The sequence below is a fragment of the Oncorhynchus mykiss genome, chromosome 2, assembly GCF_013265735.2.
Source record: "Oncorhynchus mykiss isolate Arlee chromosome 2, USDA_OmykA_1.1, whole genome shotgun sequence".
NCBI classification, from domain to species: Eukaryota; Metazoa; Chordata; class Actinopteri; order Salmoniformes; family Salmonidae; genus Oncorhynchus; species Oncorhynchus mykiss.
In genome coordinates this window covers 83,734,855-83,755,029 of record NC_048566.1, presented here as the reverse complement: position 1 = coordinate 83,755,029, position 20,175 = coordinate 83,734,855, and the positions used below count along the sequence as shown (strand labels likewise).

The window sequence follows — 20,175 nt, the reverse complement described above, 5'->3', positions numbered from 1 at the left end:
CGTCTTGGTATCCGCTTGCAGGGTGATATACACGGCTGTGACGATAACCGGCATTTGATTGTGAGGAATTATAAGTCAGGTGAACAAAAGGACTTGAGTTCTTGAATGTTACAATTACACCATGAGTCGTTAATCATGAAACATACATCCATGCCCTTCTTCTTACCAGAGAGATGTTTGTTTCTGTAGGCGCAATGTACTGTACGGACTCTGACAGCATGTCCCCAGCTAGCCATGTCTCTGTGAAACAGAGTATGTTACAATCCCGGGTATATCTCTTTGGAAAGCAACTCTTGCCCTGGACATTAGCGAGTTATATACTCAGAAGCAGTGGGTGATGTGCGCTCATCCGAAGCCTTACTAGAAGACCGTTCCGGCACCCTCTCCTCCGACTCCGTTGTTTTGGGTCGGCCTCTGGAATCAGTTCAAATGCCCTGGGAGGTGTAGACAAAGGATCCGCTTTGGGAAAGTTGTATTCCTGGCCGTTGTGCTGGTAAGTTGACATCTCACTGATATCCAATAGTTCTTCCCAGCTGTATGTAATAACACTTAAGGTTTTCTGGGCTAACAATGTAAGAAATAATAGATTAAAAAACGAAATACTGCACAGTTTCGTAAGGACTTAAGCGATGCTGCCTCTCTATCCTCACCATCTTGTGCACACAGCCACAATGCAGGAGCTTAAGAGGATCTGCAAAGAAGAATGGGAGGGAAAAAACAAACACAGGTGTGCCAAGCTTGTAGCGTCATACCCAAGAACACTCGATTGTGTGTAGATTGATGATGGGGGAAAAAACTATTGAATGAACTTTAGAATAAGGCTGTAACGTAACAAAATGTGGAAAAATTCAAGAGGTCTGAATAGTTTCCGAAGGCACTGAAAGTTTACTGGGACATTTCCATCTAATCTTTTTGTTGTTGTTGTTGAATATTTCATATTTTTTACTTTGAGTTTTCTTTAAATGTACGTAATATGAGGGCTCTATTGCACTAATTGTTCATGTGCATGCCTTATGTGTCTTTTTCCTTTCTGTCTTTTAGGTGGAAGTCTCTATTATATGCGAAGGTGTCTCCAACTCCCCTCTCTGAGGAAAAGGTGTCAAAGGTTGCTATACCATCAACCACAAGCAGAACCTTCTGAAGGACTCTGGGACATCCAATCCCTGACCTCCACACTGTAACAGTCCACAGATCCCTGAGTATAGAAAGCCACCACGCCATTGGACGAGGGCAGTCACACTTAAGGGGCCAGATGGCACTGCTAGCCAATCAGCTGGTGGATTCAGCCAGGGTTCTAAATGGCATCAATGGGAGGGTGGATCACCTTCCACAGTTCCTGAGGGTACAGAACCAGGGTCACATGACCCATGTCAACGTCACCCAGGAAGACACGCACAAGAACAGGAAGTACCCGTGCCCACTGTGTGGCAAACGCTTCCGCTTCAACAGCATCTTGTCACTGCACATGCGCACGCACACAGGCGAGAAGCCCTTTAAGTGCCCTTACTGTGAACACAGGGCAGCGCAGAAGGGCAACCTCAAGATCCACTTACGCACTCACAAGCAGGGAAACCTTGGGAAAGGTCGTGGCCGGATCAGAGAGGAGAACAGGCTGCTCCACGAGCTGGAGGAGAGGGCCATCCTGAGGGACAGGCACATCAGGGGTGGTATAGGTCATCTGACCCAGCCACCACTACCCCACATCCCCAATCCCCAGCTCCAGCAGCCCCAGCCTGCTTCTACCACCACCCAGCTCCCCTTGACTTGCACAGGCCCTGGCCCTGTGGAGACCCTTTCACTGCCATCTGTCTCCCCCAAGATGACCACCACAGGCCAGGAGGATCACACACAGGCTCAGCCTTCCGCAGGGTTCCGCTGCTCCTTCTGCAAAGGAAAGTTCAGGAAGCAGCAGGAGCTGGAGCGCCACATCCGTATCCTCCACAAGCCATACAAGTGCACCCTGTGTGAGTATGCGGCCTCCCAGGAGGAGGAGCTCATCAGCCACGTGGAGACGGCCCACATCACCTCCATGTCAGCCCAGAGTCAGAGTTCCGCGGTGGGCAGTGGTCGGGGCTTGAAGCCCCCTGGTGGGGAGTTCCCCTGCAAGGTGTGTGGTCAGACCTTCAGCCAGGCCTGGTTCCTCAAGGGACACATGCGGAAGCACAAGGACTCATTCGAGCACTGCTGCCAGATCTGTAGCCGGCGCTTCAAAGAACCCTGGTTCCTCAAGAACCACATGAAGGTCCACCTCAACAAGCTGTCTGCTAAGACCAAGCAGCTTCCTGCTGACCCTCAGGTATCTGTTAGCATGGCTAGAGTATCCCAGGACGCCCACTACACAAACCTCTACTCCCAGTACATCTCAAGCCTCCACAGCAGGTTCCTCTCTGCAGAGAAAGCGGGCCAGTCGGAGTTCCAGCAGATCCTTGCCACAGCAGGCATCGGGATGAAGGTGAAGGAGATGCTGGGTAACATGCTGGCACCAGGACACGATTCACCGACAGAGGGTGATAATAATCACTCTCTGTTGGGTTTGAATCATCTGGTGCCTCCCCTGAGTTCGAGCAATGTGGAGTATCAACCACAAGCTCCTGCCAATGAGAGAAACGACCTCAAGAGCTACCCAGGCTGGCAGGTCATAGTACCAGGACTGGCTGTAGATCAGGTGGACCTATACACAGCTAAAGAACAGCAGCGGGCCTACCAGGCTGGGTGGAGGGTGTCAGATGAGCGACGAGCGCCTGTGTGCAATCCAGACACCCAGGCTATTAGTAGGAGTAGTAGCCCAGGACTGAGCCATATCTTGGAGGAGAGCTCTATAGGACCAGGCCTCTCTCAGACTGGCAGTACCCAGGATAACAGCAGCCTACCCTCCTCAGTCTCAGGTACATAACCGTCTTTCCTTACAACTCAATGGTTGCATATTGTTTTATATATTGTTGTTTCCAGTTTTCTCAATTATGTATCATAGGTCCATCTAATAGGTGTATTCTATATTCTATGGTCAATATTCTACAGTAATTGATGTATCCTCAGATCCATGGTCAAGGTCAAATGGATGACCAGCACATGATGACTTGGGCACATTTATATCGATAGGATGTTTGAGAACTTCCATAAATATGCCATTAGTTTCAGATGTAAACAATTTGCTATCCCTCCCATGCACAGACTAGCATGGAATAGAACCATGCTGTTCCATCAGGAGATAAAACTATGCATTTGGCTAAACTTCACTAATGTACTCAGGTGGACTTGCCTTGAAGCACAGGGTCAGTAGATCAGCATATCCAAGCAACAAATATAATCGGTTATATTTGTTGCTTGGATAAAGGCCTTTCTTTTCTTATTAACTTTAATGCTGTCATGTTGAATGCTACAGATAATTAGCCTCCATTATTTTATATCAGTCCCATCGCCACCCCAACCCTTGCCTATGGGGCACAAGATGTTAATGCATGCCATCTGGTGTTTTTAATGATTTGATATATACCACCTGGTATTTTTATTTATAGTCTTCTGTTCTACCTGGTGATTTTGATGATTTGACTCCCTGGGCGCATGCTTTTCTTGTCATAGCATCCTGTTAACACATTGTCTGGATTCTAAATAGCTGCCTCACATGGAGAAATACTAAATGTTACTATAGAATACTGTAGTAAACTGTAGAATGCTATTCTACACACTGCAGTATCCCTCAATCATGTGTAGTACTTACTATAGAATGTTGTAGTATACTGTAGAATACTATAGTAAATACTGCAGTATTATCAGCAATAAAAACACTGTAGTAAATACTACAGTAATGTCCGCAAAAACACTACAGTCTGAAAAAACACTAACTTTTTTAACTACAGTAAATACTACAGTATTCAATTTGCATATACTCTGCACATTCCCCTCCCCCATATCTCAGTTTGTGCCATCCATGAGTGAGAAACAGGTTTTTAGAAATGTTTGCAGATTTATTAAAAATGCAAAACAGAAATGCCTTATTACATAAGTATTCAGACCCTTTGTTATGAGACTCGAAATTGAGCTCAGGCACATCCTGTTATCCATTATCATCCATTATTGTGATGTTTCTACAACTTGATTGGAGTTCACTTGTGGTAAATTCAATTGATTGGACATAATTTGGAAAAGCACACGTCACACCCTGATCTGTTTCACCTGTCCTCGTTATTGTCTCTACCCCCTCCACGTGTCGCTTATTTTCCCCGGTGTATTTATCCCTGTGTTTCCTGTCTCTCTGTGCCAGTTCATCTTGTATGTTTCAAGTCAACCAGCGTTTTTTTCCCCGTACTCCTGCCTTTGCTGTTCTCTTTTTTCTAGTCCTCCCGGTTTTGACCCTTGCCTGTTTCTGGACTTTGTACCCGCCTGCCTGAACATTCTGCCTGCTTTGACCACGAGCCTTTCTGCCACTCTGTACCTCCTGGACTCTGATCTGGTTTTGACCTTTTGCCTGTCCACTACCATTCTCTTGCCTACCCCTTTGGATTATTAAACATTATAAGACTCCAACCATCTGCCTCCTGTGTCTGCATCTGGGTCTCGCCTTGTGTCATGATACACACCTGTCTATATAAGGTCCCTCAGTTGACAGTGCATGTCAGAGCAAAAAACCAAGCCATGAGGTCGAAGGAATTGTCCGTAGAGCGCAGAGACAAGATTGTGTCGAGGCACAGATCAGCAGCAGGGACTGGGAGACTAGTCAGGATCGAGGCAAAGATGAACGGAGAAAAGTACAGAGAGATCCTTGATGAAAACCTGCTCCAGAGTGCTCAGCATGTCAGAGAGGGGTGAAGGTGTACCTTCCAACAGGACAACGACCCTAAGCACACAGCCAAGACAACGTAGGAGTGGCTTCGGGACAAGTCTCCGAATGTCCTCAAGTGGGCAAGCCAGAGCCCGGACTTGAACCCGATCAAACATCTCTTGAGAGACCTGAAAATAGCTGTGCAGTGACGCTCCCCGTCTAACCTGACAGAACTTATGAGGGTCTGCTGAGAAGAATGGGAGAAATTCCCCAAATACAGTTGTGCCAAACTTGTTACGTCATACCCAAGAAGACTTGACACTGTAATTTCTGCCAAAAGTGCTCCAGCAAAGTACTGAGTAAAGGGTCTGAATAGTTATGTAAATGTGATATTTCAACGTATTTTTAATACATTTGCAAAACTTTCCAAACCTGTTTTTGCTTTGTCATTATAGGGTATTGCATGTAGTGGAAGGGCATATTTTTTAAATATTTTTTTTACAATTTTAGAATAAGGCTGTAATGTAACAAAATGTGGAAAAATTCAAGAGGTCTGAATATTTTCTGAATGCACTGTACCTACCTACCTACAGATTATGGAAAATTAGCTCATTTAGTATTTCTCCAGTAGGTTTTCTGAAAGAGAGAGCCTCCATTTCTATGTCAAATATATTAAAACAAACACTATAGTAAATACTACAGTCTGCAAAAATACTATAGGGGAGTGCAGTTCGCAAAAACACTACAGTAAATACTACAGTCTGCAAAAATACTATAGGGGAGTACAGTTCGCAAAAACACTACAGTAAATACTACAGTCTGCAAAAATACTATACGGGAGTACAGTTCGCAAAAACACTACAGTAAATACTACAGTCTGCAAAAATACTATAGGGGAGTACAGTTCGCAAAAACACTACAGTAAATACTACAGTCTGCAAAAACACTACATTAATTACTGTAGTATATACTACAGTTTTATTTGACTATTGTATAGTTAACTGTAAATGATACAGTACACTACAGTATCCACTGTAGTGTTTTTGCTGACCTTTAGCTTAAAGCATACATTTGACTCTTTTCCTCCCTAGCTTAGAATTTTGGATCTTCCGTCTGTGGAAGATCCAAAATTCTAAGCTAGGGAGGAAAAGAGTCAAATGTATGCTTTAAGCTAGGCTAAAATACGATTTGAAATTCTTTAAAATACTTTAGCTGTTCTTGGTTGAGCTTTCTTGTTGCACTGGAACCAATAAAAAAAGTACAAACTCCCAACAGGGTCAGGAGCACTCTAGGCAGACTAAAGTAAACACTCAAAGTATTGGAAAGATTTCAAATAGTCTTTGAACCCAGGTTTGATCTTCTAGCAGGCATGGTGAGAGTCAGCGTCTCTGACACGGTTTTGGAGGATTTGATGCACCGTGAAAAAGAGATAAATGGATCAGGTCTAATCTTGTTAAATGTTTTGTTGACATATTGTCTACTTATACTTGTATTTACATGTTTATACCAGTATTTTAAGGTTAATCCTTGCCAGCCCTTTACAAAACAGCTACAATCATTGGTACTTTTCAGCTTCTCCTGTTCCCCAGTCCCCAGCCCATATACCCAGCCGATAGTGCAGGGATATGTTTATAAAAGCTAGCTGAGAATGAATCGGATGAATTCTGGGCTGCCACATTCGGTATCAGAGTGTAATTTGAGTCGATATTAAGCATGGAAACTAATTCATTTTAAAGGTCAGGCGTCAGTGCTTCTTTATATGATGGATCCCAGCTCGCCTCTCCTCCTCTTGTTCCTGTGTAATGGAGGACTCACTCAGGGGCTTAAGCACTGCATTGTTTTGCTCTGACAATATATCCCAGAGACCTCTGCAGCTGCTCTCCACGACAGATTAATTAACACAATCACACGCTGCTGGCCCCAGCTCAACACACAGGTCTGCTGCGGGACAGATAGGTAAATCCTATACATATGGAGAACGTACAGGCACTAAGTGCAAGTCTTGATGAGGGGTTTTAGGAATGGGATAAGTTTACTGTGCCTGTATTACAGAGGGGCTGGAGTAGTTTTAACTCAGGAGATGGTGAGGAATTACCATTGTTGCCAGATGTTTCAGTTTAAGACACATTGATTACGCCTGAACAAGTGGCTGATTTTATTCCTAGCCAAACAGAAGTCATTAAGTTATTATATTGTTGTTCCCAGTATGGATAGTGACTACAGTTCAGAGTTAGTGACTGCTCTGCTACATTTTAGTGAATTGGTAGATGCTTTTTTCCAGAGCGACTTACATACATTTTCATACCCCCCCCCTTCTGGACCCCTTGGGAATCGAGCCCACAAACCTGGCATTACAAGCACCATACTCTACCAACTGAGCCCCGCGTGACCGATAGATACAGTGTCGACGTGTTAGATTATGGTCTCTTTACTCATATGGCTACTAGCTAGTGTTGAAAATGCTGCTCTTAAAATCTAATCAAGACAGATTAAAAAACTTCCTGACTGTAATTCTAATCTTAGATCATGAATAATGATGTGCTTGTTAGAGGCCCCTGACCGACACCAGAGTGTCCAGATTTAAATTGGGAACACAAACATGCCTGAAATCCTCTGACAGTTATTCATTAGTCCTATTCAAACTCTTAACCCCAAGGTCAATGAGCAGACACCATGTAATGATGTCATCCTCACTTAGTCCTTGTTTCCTTCTCCAGCCTTCACACTACTTCTACTGTACAGATGTTACAGGTTACGAGTGCTTACAGAGAGACGAGGAAGGATCATGTTTAGGGGGATAGAAATCAGTGTAACTATTTAATCGTTCTAACTTCTAGTTCCTACAACCCTTGGCATCTGATGATTCTTAAATGGATAGTTCAGCAAAAGCACATGTTTACAACATTTAAATATGTAATTTCGCTAAACAATCCCTTTAAGTTGTAGCATGGCTGTTTTTATTTCAACACACAAACTGGGCCTATATACGTAAGTAGATTTGAACACTGCTGATTTCTGATTTATAAACCGGATTACCTGTTGGCTTGACTTCCCCATCTCATTTTTTTGTCCCCTAATCCTCTTTTTAATTATTATTGCAGATATGAGGTATGAGGCTCAAACTAAGCTCAAAATGCTTGTTTTCCTAGCTGCTGATAAAAAGATTTACCCTGGGAGTTGTGAACACCTGCCTTGAAATATTGTTCCACGTCTCCTGAATGCCATTTGGCTTAATTGACTTGGAAACGTCCCAAATGCGTCATTGACGATGTGGTCTAATTAATATTAATAATATGCTATTATAAACATCAAAGAACATCTGGTGCCCCTATTTTCTCTCTCCCCAGCAGTCTTGGGTGTGAATATCCCTCTCAGGCGGTTTCATCTTAAAGTAAACCGCCTAGGTTTAGTCATTTAGGTGCTTTAGTTTATACTGCATGCACACTGTTACAATATAACAATTATGTGTGTGTGTGTGCATGTGTGTGTATATGCGCACATGTGTGTGTGTGTTTACATGGGTGGTGAACAGATTGAATAAAGAGTGCATTTCCATATGAAATGAATCACTTTCCCTACCAGCTGTATGCTTTGCCACAGCACAGTATCAGACGTTTTCTTTTGCATTTCTAATCACAGGTTGGATAACTCATATGCATCTCTTCATTATCTGATTGTCTGTGTTAGGTGAGAGAAGCAGGGTCCTGTAATGATACAGTAATTGGAGTTTGGTTGATAAATCTAAGCACTAAAATTACTCATAATGTGGGTCTCGTCAGTGTAAGTAAATCTAAAACTGATTAAGTTAGCATGAACCAGGCAATCAGAAAGATAAGCATCCAAAGACAGAAGATGAGTCGGGGCTTGAGTCTTTTTGTTGTTTCGCTGCTCTGGGAGATATTGGCGAGCAAATGTGTTTTTGAAAGAGACAGTGGCCAAAGATGAGGTCAGATATGTCTGTTTTTTTTTGCATTTCAGACCTGCCGGTAATTTCATGGTAATGTAAACCACTGATTAATTGAGCTAGACAGTGTATCTATGCCTGCGTTTACAAAGGCAGCCCAATTCTGATATTTTTTATGCAAATTTTGTCTTTTGACAAATCACATGTGATCTTTTCACATCAACTCTTGTTCTGATTGGCCAAAATATAAATTAGTGAAAAAAAGATCAGAATTGGGCTTCCTGTGTAAACGCAGCCTAACTATCTGAAATACTGCCATTAAGCAGGCGTTTTTTTGTGACTAAAGACAATGGATGTGGTGTTTCTGAGGAGGCTCTTTAACACTCACTGTCTGTTTGAACACATGCATGCACACAAATTATTGTTGACTGTGTTGTTGAAGGTCATTAATATGTGACTCCAGCTGTGTTTCTACCTCACTATGGCTGTGTTTAAAGGCAGCACAATTCTGAACTTTTTCCCCCGGTAATTGGTCTTTTGACCAATCAGATCATCTCTGAAGAAGGTCTGTGAAAAGATCTGATGTGATTGGTCAAAAGACCAAATTTGCATAAAAAATATCAGAATTGGGCTGCCTATTTGTGTGATGTTTTATGATCTGCTCCATTCAATACACTTATTTTCCTCTCTCCTCTAGGTATATTAAGTAGTTTAAAATTCCAATATTTAAACAAAGGCTATTTTTCCATATCATTTATCTCATTAAATGACGGATGGTGTTGGTATTAAAGTTGGAGACAGCATAACAAACAACTTTAGATCATTAGATTGAGAGATTTACTTCAGGGAGAATTACCTCAGGGTCAGATCTGATCTCAAGGTGTTATGAAATTGATTTTTCAGCCGAGGGGAATGAATCACTGTTGTAAGTCAGATATTAATCCATTAAAGAAGAACAATAAGGCATCAATATGCACAAAATTAAATGAATGCCGCTGTAACTTTATCTCGCCATCCCAGACGCCACGTCCCTAAAAGACCCAGTATAATGTATGCCCTGACCTTCAAATGCCAGGAGAGTGTTGGACAATAAACTGCCAATATTTGTGGCTTAATAGCGGCAGATGACTTTTACAGTAATTGGAATGGCACCAAAACAGCTGGGCTGCTTAAAGAAGGTGGAATGCAAAGGGTGTGTCTCAAATAGCACCCTATGCCCTATATAGAGCACTACTTTTGACCAGAGCCCTGGGTCAATGTGGTGCCATTTGGGACACATTCAAGGGTCTCTCAGACAAGCACTAACTCAACATGGTGGCACTGTATGTAAACCCTATAGGCAAGGCTGTTATAACACAGTTCAACCTAACATGACTCCTGGAGAGAAGTGTTCATGTATACGTTGTCGATATTGACAGATGTTTCATGGACATGTGACTTTGGCCTAATATGGACACTGTACAGGTGAGAAGTCATTCCAACTTGCTCACCAAGTTTATGGGGATAAGCCAACAAAACACATTTATTTGCTGCTAACATCTTTGAGTATATTCCTTGCGTATGGTGTTCTATACCCCATGCTGTGCGATGATGTATCACCTGTGCTGAAAGCTGATTACAAGCCTGATTTACTGCGGAGCACAACTTAAATCATTCAACTCAGCATTGTGTGCATAGATAGCATTGCTCTGCACACATTATTCATGTTTAGAAATGGCGGCCATATGTACACACACATTTCCCAAGTTCACAGAGATGATCCAATCGCTCAGGTTCTTTAGGTTGGTTCTCAGTATGCCAATGATTTAGTTGTACAAGTCAGACAATTGTTTTTGAAATATAACATGTCTACAGCTATCCAGAGAAACTTAAATGTGAAATACTGGTATGGAGATGTCTGGTTCACGCTGCGCTGTTGTTCTGTCTTGTGGCTCTAACAGGTAAGGAGAAGTTCTACAGCTGTCCCTCCAGTGACTACATCAGTGCCCAGTCAGCCTCTCTCAGTTACCATCTAGAGGGCTACCACCCCAACCAACACCCCCAGTGGAACCAGGACACCATGGACAACGGAGCCGCCTCGTCCCCACAGACCCCAAGCCCCAAGGACTGGAGCCCTACTTCTGGCCTCTACAGTGGGATGGAAGGCACAGATGAGAACCGGAGAAACCCAGGTACACTGCCAATGGACAGGCCTCCCAACCTGCCCAACCCTTCCAACCTGAACCTACACCGGGCCTATGGAGGACCTCCAGCTATGGAGGAGAACAGTGTGAACCCACAGGGTCTTCATCAATCCATACAGACCTTCATCAATGGCCTGACATCCAGCATTCTGAGAGGTGGTAGAAAGAGGAGAGCAAGGGGAGGGAGGGTCAGCCCTCCCGGGGGACGACAGGGGAGCTCTGAGGGGGAGTATGGTGTTAGAGTCAGGGGGAGTGACTGGGACAGTGAGGGGGAGGCAGGTGCTGGTGGCTCTGCAGTCACACCCAGGACCAGGAAGTCCCAGTATGAGCCTCTGGATTTGTCGCTCAGGCCAGACTGGGTGCTGTCGTCACAGCCTGGTTCAGGGGGATTGACTGGGTTATTCCAGCAGCACAGCTCCCTCTCCTCCAATAGCAATGGGCTGCAGGCTGGACAACACACAGCCCGGTCTGACACTGGTAGTGACCTGGAGTTGCCTATAGATCAGGAGGACGCACACACCTATGACTCATCAGCTCACAATGGGGAGTGTACACTGGAGAGACCTGTGTTTAACAAAGAGGAGGAAGAAGAGGACCTCAACAAGTGGAGGATGATGAAGAGTAGCAGCAACGAAGCAGGGCTGAGTGAGGAGATGACAGAGATGATGGTTGGTGTTCCCCAGGGGCCCAGTGAGGCCCCTCAGTGTACCCAAGGGAAGCAGGGCCAGTGGGGCAGGTCGGTCATCCAGCCTCTCCTCTCTCCTCTGGAGCTGTTGAAGCCAGGGAAGACTCCTCACCACCACCTCCATCCCCACAGGAACCTCTCAGTCCTCTGGTCCTTCAGTGGCCAGAATCACACGTTCCTCAATGACAATGAAGAGAGATTGAATGGTGGAGAGGGAGGGCCAATGGAGAGAGCAGATACTTCAAGTGAGTGTCCCTCTCTCTGCCCAATGAATGATGTCAACTGTACCTCTGGTTCCTAACTCTTTTCCACATTACACGAGAGTACAATGCCATCTAGTGGACAAGTAGTGATCCTGCCCCCTTATATCATCCTTTCCTATACTGTCCTATCCTATATGTTTGGATATTTAGTACACTCTCTCTCACTAAAAAAAATAGGCTTACCCCAGCAGACAATTTATCAGAGGAAATTGACGAACTCTAGTTAGTATGAACACTTGTGATTGTGAAACTCAGAAGAACTAAAACAAGGGTACTGGAGTCACAGGTGTGTGGCACTGATTACATCCGCACTTAGAGGACGATGCAATTTCACTATCTGATAGGTAACAAATAACTCTGGCAATGGAGAAACTTAAATCTTGTGTGATACGCCTGCCGAAAGCAAGATTTAATTACCTGGCTCGAGAGAGAGAGAGTTCTTTCAGACACTTGGGATCCTTTGATATGATATACATGTATTATGAGTGCAACTTGATACCCCGTCAGTCTGATCCATCTGATGCAGAAACATTATATGAAACACACAATATTCTCGTATGAAAGTGTCTGTCAACTCTGTTTGGGCACAACGTGTGTTTTGCTCATTGATGGTTCCTGTTGGTAAAAGTATAGGCTACAGTATGTCAGAATAATGGTTTTCTTAGATATACTAGATGCATATTACAACTTCATGAAGTGACGTATATTTCTGCACTCATCTCACCTCTTCAGGTCATGCATATTCAGGGTTTACAATTTTTTTTTACTTATCTTTGGTCACTTGTACAATTTTTTACAATAAGTTACATTGCTAGTATAGTTTGGTATTGAAATTATGAAAGAGGATAACTAAGTAAACCCACTGTAAATGCCTTACCCCCCACCCCCCCTCAGTACTGCACTCTAAAGTAGGGTCTATCATTAGCTAAGATGGAAAGCCATCAGTCAAAGTTGACATAATTGACATTGAGCCTAGCAAGTGCCCTCTAACTACAAACAACAAGCAGGTGGTCAGTCAGACATTATTCTCATCACAACAACTGCTTCTGCCTGCTCTGTTTTGAATATTGGCCAGGTGGCATTGTCAAGGACCTGCCTCCTGTCCCTATGTCCCCATACTGTACGTCTAGGTCTAGTCACTCAGTGACATATTGCTGGGCACCGTGGACATGGAGTGATGTGTGTGCAATGACAGTTCAGGTCGGACACAGTGTCCCAACGGTGGTAATTGGCCAGATGGTGACCCCTGGATGAACCAGTCTGTATGCTCATTTGTTTTATATCGAGCCCTCCCTCATGGTTAATGTCCTGCCACTGCATCTCCCAATCACAGCCGCTAGATGGTGATACAATCCAATTATTTTTCAGAAAAAAAACGTGAAGCCTGGAGAATATGAGTAGATCAATACAGAATAGATTATCTAAGAATGAAAGAAAGAAAAAGAAAATACCTGATTTGAAAGAGAGAAGAGTCATTACCTCATTGTCTGAGTGCATACCCTATACTGAAAGGATGAGAGACAGAGAGAGAGTATAGATGGAGATAGATGGAGCGACAGAGAGGTGAAAGAAGAAGGCAAGTGTGGCTGTCTCTGAGCAGATGTCGTTTGAGGGCAGAGAGAGGGCAGGCCGAGCAGGCTGCCATTGTGCCTGGGTCTCCCCATAGAGATAATGAAGGGTGGAGTGCTGGGAAGGATGTGCAGTCATCACTCACTGTCTCTGTGCCATCAGAGCTCAGTGCTGTGTCATCCGTCACCATTCAGCTCCTCTGGCCCCCACAGTCCCGCCACTGTCATCATGGTCATTATCTCTGCCTGAAACACACAAGCACACACACACACACACAGACACACACACACACACACACACACACACACACACACACACACACACACACACACACACACACACACACACACACACACACACACACACCTAAACACCGAGATTGCACACTCACGCACACACACACACTCCCTCCCTCTCCCTCCCCTTCCCACATCCTTTCTTGTTTCCTGGTAAATGTGTGTGTGAGCTGGTCTGGTTTGAGGCTGGTGTTTAGCCTATGAATGGGTGATCATGTGTTGGGGAGATGGATGGCTCTGGGCCCAGTCCTGTCTCCTCTAATTGTAAAATATTAGTTAGATTAGACTGTGGCCTGTGAGTAATGGAACTTATTTGGAGGTTTCCCTCTCCTGGACCTCACCTCTCGTCCATTGGGAGGGATATATCAGGAAAAAAGAATGTACAAGACAGGAAGAGGAGAGAGAAAGAGGGGAGAGATAGGGCAATCACTATACGTGTAGAGATTTGACTTGCTTTATATTATATTATTTGCTGAATATGCTTAATTTGTAACACGTTAAAAAGATAGCTTACATTTTGTAATGGCTCTATGAAGAAAGAAGATTTGGTAAGATATTTTAAGTGTAATTTCCTTTTCTTGAAACATATGGTTTGCCAAATGCACTGTCCTGACCTGTTCCAAAATATTTTATCCTGCATTTAGCGATGTATTACACCCTGCCAAGTCAGGGTTGATTTTCCCCTTTTTACAATACAATAGGGAAAGCCTTTAATTTGCAGACAATACTGACGCTGTAGAACAAAACATTTCACTGCACCTATCCGGTGAATGTGACCATAAAACATACATATACCGTACCAGTCAAAAGTCTGGACACTGCTACTCATTACAGGGGTTTTCTTTATTTGTATAGATTGTAGAATAATAGTGAAGACATCAAAATGATGAAATAACACACATGGAATCATGTAGTAACACCATTTTTTTTTAAAGAAATCAAAATATATTTTATATTTGAGATTCTTCAAAGTATCCACCCTTTGCCTTGATGACAGCTTTGCACACTTGTGGCATTCTCTCAATCAGCTTCATGAGGCAGTCTGGAATGCATTTCAATTAACAGGTGTGATTTGTTAAAAGTTCATTTGTGGAATTTCTTTCCTTCTTAATGCGTTTGAGCCAATCATTTGTGTTTTGACAAGGTAGGGGTGGTATACAGAAGATAGCCCTGTTTAGTCAAATACCATATTATGGCAAGAACAGCTCAAATAAGCAAAGAGAAATATAGAAAATAGTAAAAAATAAAAATCCTAGAATGAATGAATGAGCATCCAAACTTTTGACTGGTACTAATATATATATATATATATATATATATATATATATATATATATATATATATATATATATATATACATATATATATATATATGTATAGTTGAAGTCGAAAGTTTACGTACACCTTAGCCATAAACATTTAAACTCAGTTTTTCACAATTAATCCTGTCTTAAATCAGTTAGGATCACCACTTTATTTTAAGAATGTGAATAGTCAGAATAATAGTAGGTACAATTATTTATTTCAGCTTTTATTTCTTTCATCACATTCCCAGTGGTTCAGAAGTTTACTAACACTCAATTAGTATTTGGTAGCATTGCCTTTAAATTGTTTAACTTGGGTGAAACGTTTCAGGTGCCTTCCACAAGCTTCCCTTGCTTGCACATGCTTTTTCAGTTTTGCCCACAAATTTTCTATGGGATTGAGGTCAGGGCTTTGTGATGGTCACTCCAATACCTTGACTTTGTTGTCCTTAAGCCATTTTGCCACAAATTTGGAAGTATGCTTGGGGTCATTGTCCATTTGGAAGACCCATTTGCGACCAAGCTTTAACTTCCTGACTGATGTCTTGAGATGTTTCTTCAATATATCCACATAATTTTCCTGTCTCATGATGCCATCTATTTTGTGAAGTGCACCAGTCCCTCCTGCAGCCAAGCACACCCCACAACATGATGCTGCCACCCCCTTGTTTCACGGTTGGTTCTTCGGCTTGCAAGCCTCCCCATTTTCCCTCCAAACATAACGATGGTCATTATGGCCAAACAGTTCTATATTTGTTTCATCAGACCAGAGGACATTTCTCCAAAAAGTATTATCTTTGTCCACATGTTCAGTTGCAAACCATAGTCTGGCTGTTTTATGGCGGTTTTGGAGCAGTGGCTTCTTCCTTGCTGAGCGGCCTTTCAGGTTATGTTGATAGAGGACTCGTTTTACTGTGGATATAGATAGTTTTGTACCTGTTTCCTCCAGCATCTTCACAAGGTCCTTTATTATAAGTTAAATAATCTGTCTGTAAACAAATGTTGGAAAAAATACTTGTGCCATGCACAAAGTAGATGTCATAACCGACTTGCCAAAACTATAGTTTGTTAACAAGAAATTTGTGGAGTGGTTGAAAAATAAGTTTAATGACTCCAACCTAAGTGTATGTAAACTTCTGACTTCAACTGTATATATATATATATATATATATATATATATATATATATATATATATATATATATATATATATATATATATATAATAGCCTTCTTGCCAATTGTAATTTATATTTTAGCTCCCAGAGCGTCAGTAAGACAGGTCAGTGATATTCAGACAGGTCAGTGATATTCAGACAGACAGGTCAGTGATATTCAGACAGACAGGGTAGTGATATTCAGACAGGTCAGTGATATTCCAACAGACAGGTCAGTGAAATTCAGACAGACATGTCAATGATATTCAGACTAGATTGACAGGTCAGTGATAGACAGACAGGTATCAGGGATAGACAGACAATTCAGTGATATTCAGACAGCTAGACAGGTCAGTGATAGACAGACAGGTCAGTGATATTCAGATAGACAGGTCAATATTATTCAGACAGACAGGTCAGTGATCTTCAGACAGACAGGTCAGTGACATTCAGAGGTCATACAGATGTGTCACAGTCTCATTTCATAGTCCCATTTCCTGTACTGCTGGTTACTATACACCAATAGATGGAGGGTTTCCTTCTGCGGGCTTTTTACATTTTTTCACCAAAATTACTTTTTATGTAGATGTTAAAGAAAGCTTTCCATTTCATACAGAAGGAGGAGGAAGAGGAGGAGGGGGAGGAGGAAGAGGAAGAGAGAGTTTAAAAGGTTGTGGCAGCGTGTTTTTTGAGGTCATATGACATCATCCCATAACGGTTTACTGTAATCATGAATGATAGAAGAAGCCGTGGAGTTCTTCCAAAAAGAAAGCATGGAGATGAGTTGTGCTGTAACCAGGCCTGTAATAGCACAAGACAACATCTTGTCACAAGCCTTATTCACACGGGACTAGTATTACTATAGAACGTTGGTTATGTAATTATTACACCAGCATGTCCGTTGTTCCAGTGGACGATTCGGATGGGATTTGTTTTACCAAACTGCCCCTGTAATAATTTGTTATCCTCATTCAAAATTGACCGTTATGACGGAAGCCTGAAGGCTGAAGTTGATATATGACAAGGCAGTTCATTCATCTGTATGCTACTTGCATAGCACTTTGTTTTAAGCATCCATTTGTTCCCATGTTCTTACCCAAACTGGTTGCAGCACCTGTTAAACTCTGTAATATCCCTCAAAACACAGGGATGACGATTATTATCAGAGGACCAGGGAGTTTGCTGAAAAACAGTAGGTTTTTAGGGCTGGGATAATAACCTTCTTGCCAAGTAAAAATGACTGACATGCCAGATTCAGACGGGACTAAAATGACTGATGTGGTGATTTATGCTCGTACACATAATTCTATTACCTGTGCTCCCCCAGTTAAACGTATCCCATCTGAATAGGGCAATGGTGTGTGTGTAAAAGTAAAAACATTAGAGTATAACCCAGCACAAATGAGTCAAATTATTAGTTGATGGGAGAGATAGAGAGATATATATATATAGAGAGAGATGGAGGTAGGGCTCAGTGTAGCCAGCTGCAGACGTCTCTCATTCCTCAGCCCAACACTCATCACCACCATGAGCCCAGGGTGCATGTGTGTGTGTTTCTGGGTTTTTTTTGTGTGCATAAAATGAGAAGGGAAGGACTTAAAAATCACAAATGAAGCAGTATGTTTCATGTAGTACTAGTCAGAGGTGGAATTAGATGGGGAACGCATGGGGTTGTTTTTCCATGATTCCACCAGGGTTATTATCATTTCGTCCACAATATTTTATGACTACCACTAGAGAGTTGGCAGTATTAAACACAATGAAGTATAATCAGTAGGGAGGGCTGGGAGGTTGATTTGTCTAAAGCAATGCTTTCCTCTCTGCCAGGGGGGAAGCCTTTCCAGTGCAGGTACTGCCCCTACAGTGCCACCCAGAAGGGGAACCTGAAGACTCATGTCCTGTGTGTCCACCGCAGGCCCTTCGACAGCAGCCTGTACCCAGACAGACGCCTCCGACGGCCCCGTGCCAACACCCCTGTGACACCCTACACCTCCCAGGAAGGTTCTGCCCCCAGGCCTACACCCACTGGGAGAGATATCACCATGGCATCATTATGTGGGACTTGATGTTGCTATGGCAACTGCATATAACCATAGGGTGTGTTCGAACATTTTATCTGGAGTGCCAGAGTGTGCTCAGAGTGCATTCTGGGCGTTAGTAAATTCTGAAAGTTGTCAGATTGTCAGTTAGTAAATTCAGAGTTTCGCTATCGGAGCGTTCAGAACGCACACTGGACGCTCTGGCCGAGGAGTAGGGTTGATCTGAGTGTTCAGACCTCACATTGGCAGTCAGGCACCCAAGCTAACTGCCTAACGATGGCTAGCTTGCTAGCTGCTTCCAGACACAAATGAGAAAACACCTGCACTTGCCCTAGCAGAGCTGGTTAGGCTGTTTTCATGTTATCCAGAGCGTTGGTGACTGTAACTGTAATGCTGGTGATAATTTAATTAAGATTTTTTGCCGTGGTTTAGTACTTTAGTTTCAGGTGTGGAGGATGACAGAGGGAGGATAGGGTTATGTTCTTGGAGATGGAAAAAAAACTTGATGTACATTCTAGTGTGGACTTGAAAATATATTTATCTGTAAGAAACAAACTGCCTATAATAAAGTGTATTGTGGTGTGTGGAGTACAGAGAGATTGAGTGCTTTTTACCTAATTTATACTCAGTGTCATAATGATTTATATTCACCCACATACATCCTTCAGCTCAACACTGACTAATTGTCTGATCGTGAGCAGGCACCAAACTTCCCCCAAGCTCTTTCATGCACTATAAATGTCGGTGTTTTCGTAAATATCTCCTAATATGAGTTCTTCAGAACAGTTATCAGTCAGAATCCTATGCCAGATGTTCAGGGTGTAATCCTGGCAGATGTAATGGAGTAGAATGCCTTCATTTGTTCTGTATTCCATTCGGGGGGGCACCTTTCACACATATCATTATCTCCCATTAACAATGTGAACAATATTAATTTAAGGGGAACCAAAGACATGGAAAACTACATATATTCATTGATATCATGGAGGAACTAAAATGAAATCCAAATCAAAGATGACAACCATCCATACTGTAGGAGTACAGTGCCTTCGGAAAGTATTCAGACCCCTTGACTCTTTCCACATTTTGTTACATTACAGCCTGATTCTACAATTGATTCTTTTTCTGATCAATCTACATACAATACCCCATAATGACAAAGCCAAAGAGGTTTGTAGAAAGTTTAGCAAATGTATTAAAAATACAAAACTGAAATATCACATTTACATAAGTATTCAGACCCTTTACTTCAGTACTTCGTTGAAGAACCTTTGGCAGCGATTACAGCCTTGAGTCTTCTTGGGTATGACTCTACAAGCTTGGCACACCTGTATTTAGGGAGTTTCACCTATTCTTCTCTGCAGATCCTCTCAAATTCTGTCAGGTTGGATGCGGAACATTGTTGCACAGCTGTTTCAGGTCTTTCCATAGACTTTGTATTGGGTTCAAGTCCGGGCTCTGGCTGGGCCACTCAAGGACATTCAGAGACTTGTCCCGAAGCCACTCCTGCGTTTTCTTGGCTGTGTGCTTAGGTTGTTTTCATGTTGGAAGGTGAACCTTCACACTAGTCTGAGGTTCTGAGTGCTCTGGAGCAGGTTTTCATCAATGATCTCTCTGTACTTTGTTCTGTTCATCTTTGCCTCAATCCCGACTGGTCTCCCAGTTCCTGCCGCTGAAAAACACCCCCAAAGCATGATTTTGCCATCACAATGCTTCACCGTAGGGATGGTGCCAGGTTTTCTCCAGAAATTTCAGGCCAAAGAGTTCAATCTTGATTTCATCAGACCAGAGAATCGTTGTAATTTTTGCAATTTTATCAATTTTAGAACAAGGCTGTAATGTAGCAAAATGTGGAAAAAGTCATGGGATCTGAATACTTTCTGAAGGCACTGTATATGAGCCTACTGTATATCAGCCCATTTGTAATAAAGAAAGCCTAACACACACACGCGCACACAAGTAGTGGCCATCTACGGTAATGTTAGCATGATCCAGGCAGGCGACTGCTCGACCGGTGT

General features: G+C 42.8%; 1 protein-coding gene and 1 non-coding gene across 2 annotated transcripts in view; both read left to right on the top strand.

Annotated features, from left to right (window-relative positions):
• LOC110497937 (zinc finger protein 536) overlaps positions 1–19,319 on the top strand; it is a 41,626-nt gene extending 22,307 nt beyond the window's left edge. Inside the window, exons 2-4 of the mRNA XM_021574419.2 lie at positions 1,042–2,885; positions 10,604–11,776; positions 17,946–19,319. Coding sequence (XP_021430094.2) covers positions 1,253–2,885; positions 10,604–11,776; positions 17,946–18,184 — 3,045 coding nt within the window. The 5' untranslated portion in view covers positions 1,042–1,252 and the 3' untranslated portion in view covers positions 18,185–19,319. The remainder of the gene's footprint in view (positions 1–1,041; positions 2,886–10,603; positions 11,777–17,945) is intronic.
• LOC118944150 lies at positions 5,359–5,413 on the top strand. Its single transcript, XR_005039459.1, has one exon. It is a non-coding gene; the product is annotated as a U7 small nuclear RNA (small nuclear RNA).
• Positions 19,320–20,175: the final 856 nt, after the last annotated feature.